Source organism: Cnephaeus nilssonii, assembly GCF_951640355.1.
Source record: "Cnephaeus nilssonii genome assembly, chromosome: 17".
Lineage (NCBI taxonomy): Eukaryota > Metazoa > Chordata > Mammalia > Chiroptera > Vespertilionidae > Cnephaeus > Cnephaeus nilssonii.
The window spans coordinates 17,386,226-17,401,415 of record NC_137088.1 but is presented as its reverse complement, the minus strand read 5'-3'; the positions used below and the strand labels follow the sequence as shown (position 1 = coordinate 17,401,415).

The 15,190-nt window shown below is 37.9% G+C and overlaps 1 protein-coding gene across 2 annotated transcripts in view; it reads right to left on the bottom strand.

Annotated features, from left to right (window-relative positions):
- NGLY1 (N-glycanase 1) overlaps positions 1-15,190 on the bottom strand; it is a 43,237-nt gene that overhangs the window by 27,007 nt on the left and 1,040 nt on the right. For both annotated transcript variants that reach the window (XM_079794446.1, XM_079794445.1), the window contains exons 2-3: positions 7,637-7,751; positions 3,445-3,690 (exon numbers count right to left, since the gene is read on the bottom strand). In XM_079794446.1, coding sequence (XP_079650572.1) covers positions 3,445-3,690; positions 7,637-7,751 — 361 coding nt within the window. The remainder of the gene's footprint in view (positions 1-3,444; positions 3,691-7,636; positions 7,752-15,190) is intronic.

Genomic DNA, 15,190 nt, shown 5'->3' with positions numbered 1-15,190 from the left:
CCTCTGAACAGTGCCAGAGGATGCTTAGATTCCTAAAAGGAAAGAGGCGTGTTCAAACTAAGAACAATTACTTTTGGCAGAGCCCACTTAAACAAAACAAAAATAGGAAAAAAGGTATAAAAAAAAAGATTAAAAGAGCCAAGAAAGCAAGAACATAGAAAATATAATATAAAATGTCAGAAATAAGTTCAAACATGTTATTAATTATAGAAAGTGTATTAAAAGGTAAAGACAGATTAATTTAAAGAAATAAAAACAATTGCCAAATACTTTTTAAAAATATATATATTTTTATTGATTTCAGAGAGGGAGAGATAGAAACATCAATGAGAGAGAATCATTGATTGGCTGCCTCCTGCACGCCTCCTACTGGGGATCGAGCCCACAACCCAGGCATGTGCCCCTGAACGGAATTGAACCCGAGACCCTTCAGTCCGCAGGCCAATGCTCCATCCACGGAGCCAAACCAGCCAGGGCTGCCAAATACTTTTATTGTTAGGCACTGTCTTACTAGTAAGCACAGGGAATGGGTACACAAGACAGACATGATCACTTTATGATGTAAGTGGAGAGGCATTAAACAAAAATGATAGAACCACCACGTTACGTTAAAAATAATGGAGACCAGCCCAGCCGGCATAGCTCAGTGGTTGAGCATCGATCTATGAACTAGGAGGTCATGGTTCAATATTCAGTCAGGGCTGAGACAACAGTAGTTTGATGCCCGGGTTGCAGGCTTGATCCCCAGTGTGGGGCCTACAGGAAGCAGCTGAGCTATGATTCTCTCTCATCATTGATGTTTCTCTCTCTCCCTCTCCTTTCCTCTCTGAAATCAATAAAAAATAATGGAGACCAAAATAGACAAGGACATTATCCTCTCAGAATAAGTAGCCTATGGATATAGAAACACTGATAAAAACAATGCTCATTTATTCAAATATTTAACAACCTTTTATTATTTGCTAGGTACTGGGGATATAATGGTAAGTTAGACAATTTATTCATAGATATGGCAAAGAATGAGGATAGTGAGACTTTTCAACAGGGTTCTGACCCTAGAATTCCCTGAATATATGACATTTGTGGTAAAATATGAATAATGAGTAGCAGCTCATAAATAGGGAAAGGAAAAGACCATTCTTGTCAAAGAACAGCATGTAGGTAGGTAGGGAGCATGTGAATTGGGATTATGCTTAGTATAAAGCGAAGAATCAGAGAGAAGAAAATCGTAGAGAAGGCTGAAAATAAAGTTGAGTTGGTAAGTAGCTGGATCTTTCATACCTCGTTCCATTGTAATGGAATATTATAAAAGAGACTTAAGCAAGATAATAAAATCAAATTTGTATTATCAGAATATCAATCTAGCTGTAGTGTAGAAAAAGCAGGTAGGAAAGACCCAATGGGGGACAAATGCAGAATTCTTGAGAGAGCTGGTGGTTTAAACTAAGGTGGTTATAGTAGTGGTAGAAAAGTGAATGAATATGAAAAGAACTTAGGAAGTAGAATCAACAAATCTTGGTGACTGAACTGTGGGGCCAGAGGAGTTAGAAAAGTAGAAAAACACATAGGCATGATCCACAGATTTTCTAATATGAGCAATGGGGTCAATAATTGAACTAGTTACAGAAGGAGAGAAAACCAGAAAATGACTAAACTGAGCTAAAAACTATGTATGGTCAGATAAAAATGAAGTGGAAAATGTCCCTTAAATTTAGCAGCATGAAGATTGTCATCTTAGTAAGAGGTTCACTAATAGTATTAATAAGGAAAACAAGTTGTAAGAGACTTACTTGTGTAAGTGGTGCCCCAAAGCAGCCTAAGCACACCAAGGGAGCTGGACAAAATGGTCCACTGGAGCCCTGCCTGGTGTTGCCCAGTGGTTAGAGCATCGGACCGCGCACTGAAGGGTCACAGGTTTGATTCCCGGTCAAACCTTTAAAGTCCTTTACAGTTCACAAAGCTTTCTTTTCACATATGTTATCTTATCTGATGCCCACAGTCACTTAGCACCATTACTAGTTTATCCAATACTGTCAACTAACAGCTTCCCAGAAGCATTCATAAACACCAGCTGCACTTATTATTGTAAAAAAAAATAGTATTTAAAAAACTTAAAGGTTAATATAAGTCAATTGTGGCACAAGAGTGAACCTCGATGGAAAAAAAAAAAGTGTATATTTTGTCAAATCACATGATATAACCACTCAACAAGAATTATAAAATAGAACTGTAACTGTCTCTTCCTCCAGTTTCTACCACTTTTATTCTTTATTTTTTAAAAACAAGCTTTGGGCCCTGACCGGTTTGGTTCAGTGGATAGAGCATCGGCCTGCAGACTGAAGGGTCCCAGGTTCGATTCCAGTCAAGGGCATGTACCTTGGTTGCGGGCACATACCCACTAGGGAGTGTGCAGGAGGCAGCTGATTGATGTTTCTCTCTCATCGACGTTTCTAACTCTCTATCCCTCTCCCTTCCTCTCTGTAAAAAAATCAATAAAATATATTAAAAAACAAACAAACAAAAAAAAAAAAAACAAGCTTTGGGCCCTGGCTGGTTTGGCTCAGTGGATAGAGTGTCGGCCTGAGGACTGAAGGGTCCCGGGTTCGATTCCAGTCAAGGGCACAAGCCTAGGTTGCAGGCTCGATCCCCAGTAGGGGACGTGCAGGAGGCAGCTGGTCAATGATTCTCTCTTCCTCTCTCTTCCTCTCTGTAATCAATAAAAATATATTTTTAAAAAATTAAAATAAGAGAATATGAGTTTAAATTGGCTATTGATAAGTTACTATAGTGAAAATACTTAAGGACCTATATCAAAGGGACTTTTGTAAACAGGACAATTTCCTATTAAATAAGACAACAGTAGTTTGATTTCAGTTCTTCACAACTGTATATCTGTATATGCTAATAACTAAACATCACTAATTTGCTAGTACCACTACCAGTAAATTAAAGTATTTACCTTAAACCTAAAAAAGCTGAATTTTTTATTGAACTGAGGCAATGATAATGGTTAGGTTGCTGGAATTAATAATTTCTATGGTGAATGGCAGCAGGTAAAATTTAGATCAGAAGTATCAATGCAGTAGAGGAAATATTTGACAGCCATACCACCATCTAGCAAGTTCAATACTTTGTTTTAGGTTATATGCTAATTTGTGTAACTGATTTAAGTACCAAGGCATTTCTGTACAGGTACATTTATATTAATAAACAAAACTTACCCTAAGAAGCAGTAAACCACAAGTTAAGATTTAAAAGTATAAATAAAAGACAGCCATTTTCCCCACTTTTGTTACAAATTTGAGAATATTTTAGAGCTGGGAAAATTTGGATGTATTAGAATAGCTGAGGCATAAATTCAGGAATAAGTCATAAAATATTTCAGAGCTTTTGCTGTTTCAACTTTATAAACAACAGTTAGGAAAGTTTTAATTCTAACATTACCATTGGAGCAAATGGTGGATTTGATGACTGCCCTTCACTGCCCCCTACGTGCTGGGTTAACCCATTAGGATCTGAAGACTGTGCTGTAGGAAGCTGGATACTGGTTGCAGGTTGCTGAGATAATTCTAATTTGTGGCTCTTATATGCTTCATCCAATCTGCTACTTCTCTCTGTGGCAATGAGGTCACGAATTTTTTGCAGCTGCTCCACTGAAGCTTTTTTAGGAAAGATAAGATGTGTTTCTCCCTGGAATTTATAAAATTAGGAAAAATTTTAATCTTTGTTCAATACTAATAGTCATTCTTTTACATATATGTATAAATGAAGCCAATACTATAGAAAATATCATATTTTAATAATCATTGTTTTCTTATTATATGGCACTTTTTAAATATACAAAGGTAATGCCTAACATAAACAAGAAAATTTGTCTTCTAGTTAGCATGTAATGCTAAGCCTATTTTATTAGTTCAAAGAACCTTTAGAAAGTGTTTATCTTTTAGGAATACTAAGTCAGAAAGCCTCATAAGAGTTGCAAATATGCATATTCCTATCTTCCCTGCAATAGTATATGATAACTACTGTTCTCTATGACATTCCCCATGAAATAATGATACTAGAGATACAGCCATACCAAATGATCAGTGGTCACATAAGACCAACAAGAAGTTATATAACTTTTTAATCTTCTAAGACCAAGTCTTTAGAGAATAGCTACATGATCAGAAGTCTGTATATAGACTTCATTAATTCCACCAAAATAACACAAAGTACACCCTAATGGTCAATTCAAAATCATGGATTGTTAACAATAATACTCATCCAAAGGATTAGAAAAATAAAAGTTGATATACACTAGCCTACTAAGAGCATGTCTGGTCCAAATAAAACAAAATATCAAAAAATAAAAATCCAATTATTTATGTAGTGATTCATTTAATAAATATCCATAATATTATCAGAATGCTTGAGATATAATAAACATTATAACAAAGCTCACAATGTAAAATAGCAAATTACAAAACAAGAAAAAAGATGAAATGAAAATAGATTCAATTTTCAAGGTGTTGAGAAGCAGCAAGCAGTGTTACAACAGTAATTCTACCAACTGCAAATGAGATAAAACAGTTGTTACAAAGTGCAGTAGACAGACTTGTAAACTGTAAGCATTTAAATTAAACTCCACAATTGAGAATAACCTTATTTTCCTGGTGATGGCAGACCTGGAGGAATTAACTGTCAAAAACATTACTCAATGACATGAAAATCAATTTAAAAAAAACTGAAAGAGGCCAGCAAGCTCCATACATTGCTCATAATAGCTGTAAAAAGAGACTATTCCCACTTATTGTGTTTACTAGAGGTCCTGGGCCTGGCATGGCCCGAGGGGCCCCGGATTGCGAGAGGGCACGATTGGGGCCAGGAGGGACATGGGAGGTTGGCCAGCTGGGGAGGCCAGCGGGAGGGCTCCAGGGTATGTCGGGCCCATCTGGCTCAGTCCCAATCGGCCGGACCCCAGCAGCAAGCTAACCTACCAGTCAGAGCGTCTGCCCCCTGGTGGTCAGTGCACGTCATAGCAACTGGTCAACCGGTCGACTGTCTGCCCCCTAGTGGTCAGTGCACGTTATAGCAAGCGGTTGAGCAGCCTTAGCATATCATGAGCATATTACGCTTTAATTGGTTGAACAGACGACCGGACACTTAGCATATTAGGCTTTTATTATATAGAATGTGTTCTAGCCTTGTGCTAAGCACTTTACACACATTCAAGTAATTCTCACAACTAGCCTGAGATAGGCATTAGGTTAATCTCCACTTTTATATGAAAACTAGTAGCCCTGCACACGAATTCGTGTGCCAGTAGGTCACTGCCACCCTCCTGTAGCTCTCCACCCGCTGCCCCGCCCTCCTGTAGCTCCTCCCCCCTCATAGCTTGCTGCCCTGCCCACTCCTGTAGCTCTCTGCTGCCCATTTGTAGTTTGCTGCCCCACCCTCCTGCAGATCCATGATCCGGTCATTACGCGGTCCGTTGTTATGCCTCACAGCATAACGGATAATTAGCATATTCCTCTCTTATTATATAGGCTTAGAGAAGTTAAATATCCTGCCTGATGCTACAGAACTGTCAGAACAAGGATTCAAACTGCATGATCTTAATCGTTAGGCTATTACTGACTCTGAATTAGACTGAACAGAGACCAAAAACCACGTTTGTACAGTTGGAAGGGATGAGCAAAAAGAGAATATTTCTACAGTTGTAATGAATATCTACATGATAAATGGCACAAATTGGAACACAATGATTTTTCCAACATTAGAAGGAACTACCTCACATCTATGATGAGGTTTGGGAAGAGAAACCAGACGTCTGGCTTAAATCCAAATATGGAGGCTTCGGATCTCCTACTGTTGTTAGTGGAGGAGCACTGAGAAAAATAGCTGACCTATGGACAGCGATGGAAAATAGCAGGAAAAGTATCTGGGACTATGTCTCAGTCCACAGGTCAGAGAGGCCCTCATAAGACAGAACCTGATAAGACAGAGATTTTGCTCATGCCTTGTCTCCCTTCCCTTCATTCTTTTTAGGACCAATTCCAACAGAACATGATTATGGCCAGAGTGTCTGAATCAAACAAGTTTAATCAACAGCACTACATTTTCATTAAAGGAAAACATTACAGGTTTAATGTCCTAGGTCCAATAACATTTTAAGGTATCAATGAGAATTCTAGTATTTAACAAACCTGTTCCTCAATGCATTTTTGCTGAAATAATTCTCATTGTCAGATGTTAAGCAAACCTGGTCCCTGGCCACTAAATGTTGGTAATTAATATCTTTCAGTCACCAAGAAAACCCAAAATGTACCCTCTAACTCCTCATGTCTACTATCTGTCTAACCCAATGGTCGGCAAATCGCGGCGCGCGAGCCACATGCGGCTCTTTGGCCCCTTGAGTGTTCTAATGCCACTTCTTCAAAATAGACTCGCCCAGGCTGAAAACCGACTTCTGTGCATGGGCCAAGAAGTTTCAATCGCATTGTACGTGCGCGCCCGCACGTGGTATTTTGTGGAAGAGCCACACTCAAGGGGCCAAAGAGCCGCATGTGGCTCGCGAGCCGTGGTTTGCCAACCACTGGTCTAACCTACTAGAATGCAAGCTTCATGTAAGAAAAGATGTATATCTACCTAGTTCACCAATACATCCCTAAGGTCTGAAACAGAATCTGGGGAGGCAAGCAGTGAGGCAGAAAGGAAAGTATATCTTATAGCAACTTAGCACCTTAACAATTTCTTCAGCCTGGTCAATTCTGACTGCTACTAACAACTGAGTCTCCATAACCTGGTTCAACTTTTTTCAGTATTCCACAAACTATAAATAGTTAAGCATATACACATAAAGAAAATTCACAATCTTGATTACTACTTTCACTGTGTCGTAAAATTAAACTATGCCACAGATGACAGAAGATAGAAACACCATACATTCTCTTGACCTAAAAACAAACAACAAAAAAACAACAGACTGAGATTCTTTTCTCCTGTCACAGAACTTATGTGTGGCAACTAAACTCAGCTTTTCTGTTTTAATCTTTTCTTTTTTAAAAAAAATATATTTTATTGATTTTTTACAGAGAGGAAGAGATAGGGATAGAGTTAGAAACATCGATGAGAGAGACACATCGATCAGCTGCTTCCTGCACTGCACACCTCCTACTGGGGATGTGCCCACAACCAAGGTACATGCCTTTGACCGGAATTGAACCTGGGACCTTTCAGTCCGCAGGCTGACGCTCTATCCACTGAGCCAAACCGGGTAGAGCTGTTTTAATCTTTTCACTTCTTATTGAGACAGGTGGTTGCACCCTATTTGTATTCATGTGTGCTCACAAATCAGGTTTTTGCTAAAAGTCAAAAGTGCGCTAGAATTTGGTCCTTCCTTGAGTTGCATGTCTGACCTCACAATTCAGACTGAGACTTTTCCCTGTGGGAGATTTGTTATATTTTACTGTGATTTTACAATATACTTATTGTGACTTTTAATTATCTAATAGGTGAAGAAATAACTAGTCCCACAGATTTCCCCAATGATCAATTAATTTTAAAAATATTAATCTAATTTAGGTAATTATCCATCAACACAATAATGCATGCTTCATACATGAACTGAGAAGAAACCCTTGAACAGACTTACCTCCTCAAAGCCCATTTCAAATAAACATTCAACGGCTCCTCTGACGGGCAAGAGTCTAGTAGAAAAAGTTGTGTTTCCAATCCGGATAGATCTATATTTTTCATCATTAGGGTTTCTGGTTAAAAAAAAAAGTCTGATTACATGTTATATGTAATAGTTAATATTTTTCATGGTTTTTTGCATTCCTTTTCACATTTCATACTAGCTATATTCCTACAAGGTAGGATAAATCCCAACTTTAAAAGAAAGGGGGAGCACAGTCTGGAAAAGTGCCTGATTTTGTGATTCTTTCCTCACCATACATTTCTACAACCTGTGTTTAATTTCACAGCTGAAAATATTAATGCTGCCATAGGAAATCCATGTGATATTTTAATCCTGTGCTATTAAAGCTAGAAACCTTTATGAGTTTTTAGGTTGCTAGGAAAAAAATCCTTGTCAGCTAGCTCCAGAGAGGCAGCAGAAGGCTTTGACTCAGAGCCTATTTTGTTCTGATGAATCTCAATCATTAAGAATGGTGTGTGATGGCCCATGAATCAGGAGGTCATGGTTCGCTTCTCCGTCGGGACATATGCCTAGGTTGCGGGCTCGATCCCCAGTAGGGGGCGTGCAGGAGGCAGACAGATTCTCTCTCATCATTGATGTTTCTTTCTCCCTTCCTCTCTGAAATAAATAAAAATATATTAAAAAAAAAAAAAAAGAAAGAAAGAATGGCCGAAATCGGTTTGGCTCAGTGGATAGAGCGTCAGCCTCGGACTGAAAGGTCCAAGGTTCGATTCCGGTCAAGGGCATGTACCTTGGTTGTGGGCACATCCCCAGTCGGGGGTGTGCAGGAGGCAATTGATGGATGTTTCTCTCTCATCGATGTTTCTAACTCTCTATCTCTCTCCCTTCCTCTCTGTAAAAAAAAAATCAATAAAATATATAAAAAAATAAAAAATAAAAATAAAAAAAAGAATGGTGTGTGACACATAGATGGTGGCTAATAAACATTTATGAAATAAATGAATAAAAGAAACTAAGAAGCTATAAAATGGATCACAGTTCCCCAAGACTTTACTTCTGACAAACATGAACCTAGGTATACCTTTAGTTACTTGATTTTCTTTCTTTCCTAAACAATGACTGGCTGTATTTACTGTAAGTTCTGCTTCAGCTTAAGATATATTTTTGTCACAGAAAAAATTCATAAAATGAAGACATGAATTTCTTTTACCATAAATAAGATTTTGAATAGTATACATGTGATGAGACCGACATATGAAAAGCTTTGATTTGAGGCTGTTAAGAACCTTGATAAATCAGAAAGGCTATTTAAAAAAAAATACAAAATTAAGGTAATCACACTATTATATTCTAAATATCTTCAGAACATAGTTTAGGATGATAAGTAGGTTTTACATCTGATACCAACTCTTTTTAAATGGTGGTGACTTCCATTAGGATTATATTAAGGATTCTGGTGCTATGTCAGGGATCCATAGGAAAAAGTTTTGAGGCCATCTGCATGGGGTATGAAACTGGTGGTGGTGGGGGATGCTAGCAACTGATTGACTATCTTTGCCCTAACTAAACATGCTCTCTGAATATTATGATATAAAAACACCCCCCAAAAGAATTTCTAATTGTGGAAGACTTGACAAACTTCACGTTTCTTTTCCATCAAGCAATTCCCTACTGCCCAATTGTTGTAAATACTATATGAATCGTTTTTAAACCTCTTTTCCTTAATTTCAAAAATTATACAAATTTATTACAGAATATTCAGACAAAATCTCTAAAATTCTCAAAACGTCCACACAGATTGGTGCTAACCTACAAACACTTTGCAACCCATTCACAAGAAGTAAAGTAATTGAGAATATTCTGTAATTTTTATAACAATTTGATGTTGCCATGAAATTTTCATTGTATTTTATAAAAATGTTAGCTTCACACGATTGGAAATTAAAAAAACAACAAACGATGGTTATTCACTCCAGTTCATTTGAGAATCATAGTTGAGAACCTCAAAGAAAAAGCTATATTCTATTCTTTCATTCTGTGTTTTAGTGCAAGGTTTCTTAATCTTGGCATTACTGACATTTGAGGCCTTTTATTTTGAGAGGCTGTCTTGGGCACAGCACATGATTAGCATCCTTGGCATCTATGCCACACTGTATCACAAGTGTGCCTCTCTTTCTTACCCTGTAAACAAAAATCATTAAACTGAAAAATAATCCTACATTATCAAAGCTAGTTACAGATAAATTATGCATCTTTCCATGATTTTCAACACTTTCAACAGGATGTAATAAACACATCAATACCTCCAGGATGATATATTCCACCGCTGCAAAACTGCTTGAGCTATTTCAATCTACCTTTTCTCAATAGCTTCCAGATTTCACATGATCAAAGTCTTTCACTGGACTTCATTTTCTAATTTTTCTTTCCACTTTCACCACTGTTCTGATATAGCTTATTTTTATACATGTTTCAAACTAACTGTTGATAGAAAGCTTCTCTGCTACAGGCTTCGTATAGTTTAGATTTTTCCTCTTTAGTTTCTAGTGAGCAATTTTCTATCTTTATAACATGGATGGAATTATCATATAATTTATCTGTTTTTCCTACTAAAAGCAAATTGCAAACAACAACAACAAAAATTACAGTATAATGTCCAGTTACCCAAATCCTATCTTCCTCTTTTTAAATATGTTGAGCAGACCAGTCATGGTCTTGAGCCTAGACTGATGCCAAAAGTCTGCCCCGGAAGCACTCAAAGGCTGAGAGAAATTGGTTATATGGACATCACCAGACCTCATATCCATCAAATTCCATTTCCTCCCTTAGAAAAGTGTCATACAAACACTTCCAGAATCTCTAGCTTTATAGTATCACCCCAGGTTGTCTATTCATATATATATATATATATATATATATATATATATATATATATATATATATATACATACATACATATACACATATACACACACACACACACACACACACACACACACACATATTTTTATTGAGTTCAGAGAGGGAGAGGGAGAGAGAGACACAAACATCAATGATGAGAGAGAATCACTGATCAGCTGCCTCCTGCATGCCCCGTACTGGGGATCAAGCCAGCAACCCAGGCATGTGCCCTTTAACAGAATCGAACCTGGGACCTTTCAGTCCGCAGGCTTACACTCTATCCACTGAGCCAAACCAGCTAGGGCTTTTCTACTATTCTTGACCTCATTACTAGTCTCCTAATCCTGCAGTGTCTAAAGTATCCCTAAGAATCATCTTTATTTTTGCTTGATCTTCTTCCATTAACTTAATTTTCTCTGCAGACTTTTCTCAGATTTCTTTCTTTTTTTAAAATCTCTATTGATCATTGACTATCTCTGCAAGCTGTAATATTTATTTTGTTTGTTATCAACTATTTTGCATCTTTACATGAGTTTTTTTAGGGGTGGGTGTTGTAGGATGATGACGGTGAATGAATGGGGTCCTGAAAGGGAGCAAAATTTCTGGTACCTCACTCAACCACAACTTTGAACGTAATCTGGTGTCTTCCAAGTTGTCTCACCCCCAATATCTACCAAATTGTTTAATTTACGGGGAAAAAAGGTCTTTGTTTTTACTATTGCAATGGCAGGGAAGTCATGCTTTTCTCCTTACATATAAAAGGCTAATATGCTAAGTGTCCAACCATCTGGATAATGATGTCACATAGCAACGTCTGGCTTCCTCTCCCTAGCGACTAGCCTTCTTGGAGTTTCTTCAGCCCAGGAACACGACTTGCTTTATAGCCAGGTGGAAACATTTCACACTTTAACCAAACGTCTGTGAAGCATTTTCCTGTGCCTCATCTCATTTGATCCTCACAGAAGTCCTGGAGTAGGTAGATAGGAGATTCGGTGGAATCCTATTTTCATTAGCCAGAAAACAGAGATTTAGAAAGCTTAGAAATGTGACCCGACTGAAAAAAAGAAATGGTGGACCTTAAAAATGACTTCAGGTTTTCTCACTGCGCAGAATATAGTCAAACACTGCTGCAGTTAAATATTTTACCCTTTGTTCTCCCTGCGTGATCTACAATAATAATCTGCTTTGTGTTGATATTTACTGCTGTGTTGCTGACAATTACCTAAAAGATAAGTTGGGGTGCTTTACTGGGCTGGAAAAAGCTTAGCTAAATCAGAAAGCAGGTCTAATTAAGCAAGTTTATTCTATATCTATAAAAGGCTAAGTTGACTCATGCATGTGCGGTACATATAAAGCTCTTGCTGGCACCAATCACACGCGTGTTTCCATCTGTCATTGTCAATCGTGAATTTGGTTGACACTTCTATTATAGAGAAAGTGCAAATAGCGATATTAAAATATTTCTTCTAATTAATTTCCTTTCAATGTGCATGAATTCGTGCACTGGGCCACTAGTCTACTATATTTTAATATTTTAAGATGTCAACAATAGGCTTCACACTGAAGAGCAGCTAAGAAAAAAGAAAAAATGTTTTTCTCTATTTCAGAAACACTGAGAATTAAATATATCTGGTCATTTACGAGCCCTCTTCCTCTTTGGAATGCAAAATACCAGAAAGGGTTCACATAAATGGAAACTTAGTCATTACTAATCACAAAAGTTGTTTTGTAGGTCACTTAAAAAATTATTTCTAGTCCTTCTGAAAATTTGTTATTCTGAGATACATGTACATTTTCAAAAACCTTTATCTGCCTTAGAACCATGTGGGAACCATATCTGGCTTTAACTCTACAATTCTCTAGCTGACCACAAGGGAAACATACACGTAACCTAGCTTGTTTAACATGAAAAACTGACAGATAACATGAGCCAAGTCATTTATGTCTACCTTTTGCAAAATTCCAAAAAGTAGGTGAGAGTTTACATAAATTGCCTATAATCACTTTTACAAAATGGTTGACTGGGGATTTAAACGCACCAGCCCAGTGGCAAACTGCGGCTCGCGAGCCACATGTGGCTCTTTGGCCCCTTGAGTTTTTAGCAAAGGCCAGCTTAGGAGTACCCTAATTAAGTTAATAACAATGAACCTACCTATATAGTTTAAGTTTAAAAAATCTGGCTCTCAAAAGAAACTTCAATCGTCGTACTGTTGATATTTGGCTCTGTTGCCTAATGAGTTTGCCGACCAATGCACCAGCCTGATCACAAACCTTACATATTCTCCACCACGCAAGATGCCAACAAACTTTCCAATCCTCATTTAACTACTTTCTCTCAAGGTGTTGAGAGTAACCTAGATTAGAAATCTGAAGTTATTTTGATGTCTCCTCACATTACCAGTTCTTGCATTCAGTCATCCAAAATTGGCCATCCTTGCTTATAATACTTCTCTCTCCATTCTACCCACGTTTATGCTTATGATTACTGCAATAGCTTCTACAAAGCTCCTTCATATGCTTCTCTTTCAGTCTAGAAACTAATCACTTTGTCTTGCCTATCATGTCAAATACAAGTTCTCTGCTACTCCATCAACTGGACTCATCAAACTTCTGTTCTCAAAACTGTTCTGTGTTAGGTCCCTCTGCTGGCTCCTCACATAAACATGTAAGTGAGAAGCACTGTCATGGAAATTGTTCTCTAGATTTTATGCTGTGGCTGTTTTCCATACCTGTGTCTTTCTCCCAAACATATTTATTTTATTTGAAAGAAAAAAACCACTTTCCATTCTTGTTTCCCAATCATTAGGTGCTTTCATAAGCAATAACTACGTAAAGTTTGATAAGGAAATTAGTGGAAAATCTAAATTTTTAAAAACAACAAATTATCTTAGAAAACCATGAGGAATGCCAGTGAACCTATTACAGATTTTTGAAAAAGTAGGTATCACTGAACACAGATTATCGTTATCTAGAAGTCAGTGAACTGAAAAAAGGTAAAAGGTTCAAATCCATGGCCTATTGTGCATGGAAATTAGCATGATTCTATTCTGCAATTTCATTAGCTTTATGACTCAGTTGGGAAATAGGAAAACACCATCCAAAACAGAAATTTAAAACTTAACCAAAAGTATTATTTTCACTTGTATATAGTGACAAGTTATCATTGTGAAAACAAAAAAAAATTCTGCTAATGAAATTTTCATTTCAGCTCTCATTCTATAAAATACTATGTCAGACCCTGGGGTAGGAGCAAGGGATATCAAGACACCGCTTACACAGTGCCTTATCCCTAACATTAATAGGTTCCCCCAAACAGCAACAAGAACAGAAAACCTTGGTGTTCTCAACCCTCAAATAAGTTAGATAAGCAAATCTGTAATGTACTGTGGCTAGAAATATAGAATAAATCTGAAGCTTTCTAAAGAGGTTAGCAGGAAATAATTTGCATACAGCTTGGCTGGTGTTGCTCAGTGGCTGAGCATTGACCTTTGGACCAGGAGGTCATGGTTCGGTTCTTGGTCAGGTCACATTCCTGGGTTGTAGGGCTCAGACCCCAGTAGGGGGTTGCAGGAGGTAGTTGGGGAATGATTCTCATCATTGATGTTTCTGTCTCTCCCTCTCCTTTCCTCTCCGAAATCAATAAAACCATATGTTAAAAAAAAAAAAAAAAGAAAAGAAAGAGGTTAGCAGGTCATTGAACTTGAAAGATAAAAGGATGGTCCCCACCCCTCCACACCCATACCTGAAATAGTTTAAATTCTAAGAATATGAGGGCAGAGACTAATACTATTACTTACGACAAACTAAAATGGGTAGTTTTTCATACCATCTCCTGTTATATTAGTTCCAAACTCCTAATTCCCTTTTCAGATAAACACTTTTTAAGTTCAGAAACACAAGCCAGTGAAAGGCTGTAACATGAACTGACAGCATGCCAGTTTCTTCTGTGAGTCCGGTAAACATTCATAATGATGATTATGATGCCAAGACATTTGCATGCAAAGGATTTCCCTCCTCAAAACACCTTAATCTTAGAATTTGGGGGTTTCATTGCATTGAAAGCAGAAGTAAATCCTCATTACAGGGCCACTTCTCTTTTCTGAATAGAGGGGTTTAAATAGTTTGGCGGCTTTCCACATGGGAGGTCCCAGCTGATGGGCCCTGGAGAAGTCAACCTATGAGTTCATTCGTGCAGAGTCCACTGGCATCCTGGCGCTCTGAAGAGCTGTTAGGCCCCTTAGGGGGAAGATGAGTTGAGAAAGGGGTCACAGAGGAGGAAGGTGGTCCCCACATAGGTCGCGATTGTGTAGCTGTGTACAGTGCACAGGCTGCAGCCCATGTCCCATCTGGCACATAATAAGGGCTCACTATGTTTTCCCTTTAATTTACCTTTAAGTCATTAATGTTACCTATATGACCACTCTTGTTAACTGCCACGGGTTAAAACACTGCACTTGCGGCTAATGTCACATAACATCTATAACCTGAAATTAACAGGGATTTCCTTTTAGACTTCATGCCAATCTACCCACCGCTTAGAAGATCAAGTGCTCCAGGGGCCGAGGGGGCACAGAGAACCTAGATAACCATCCTGACCTCATAAATGAGGCAACACGCTAAGGCCCCTGGTACCTGGAGCTCCTCTAA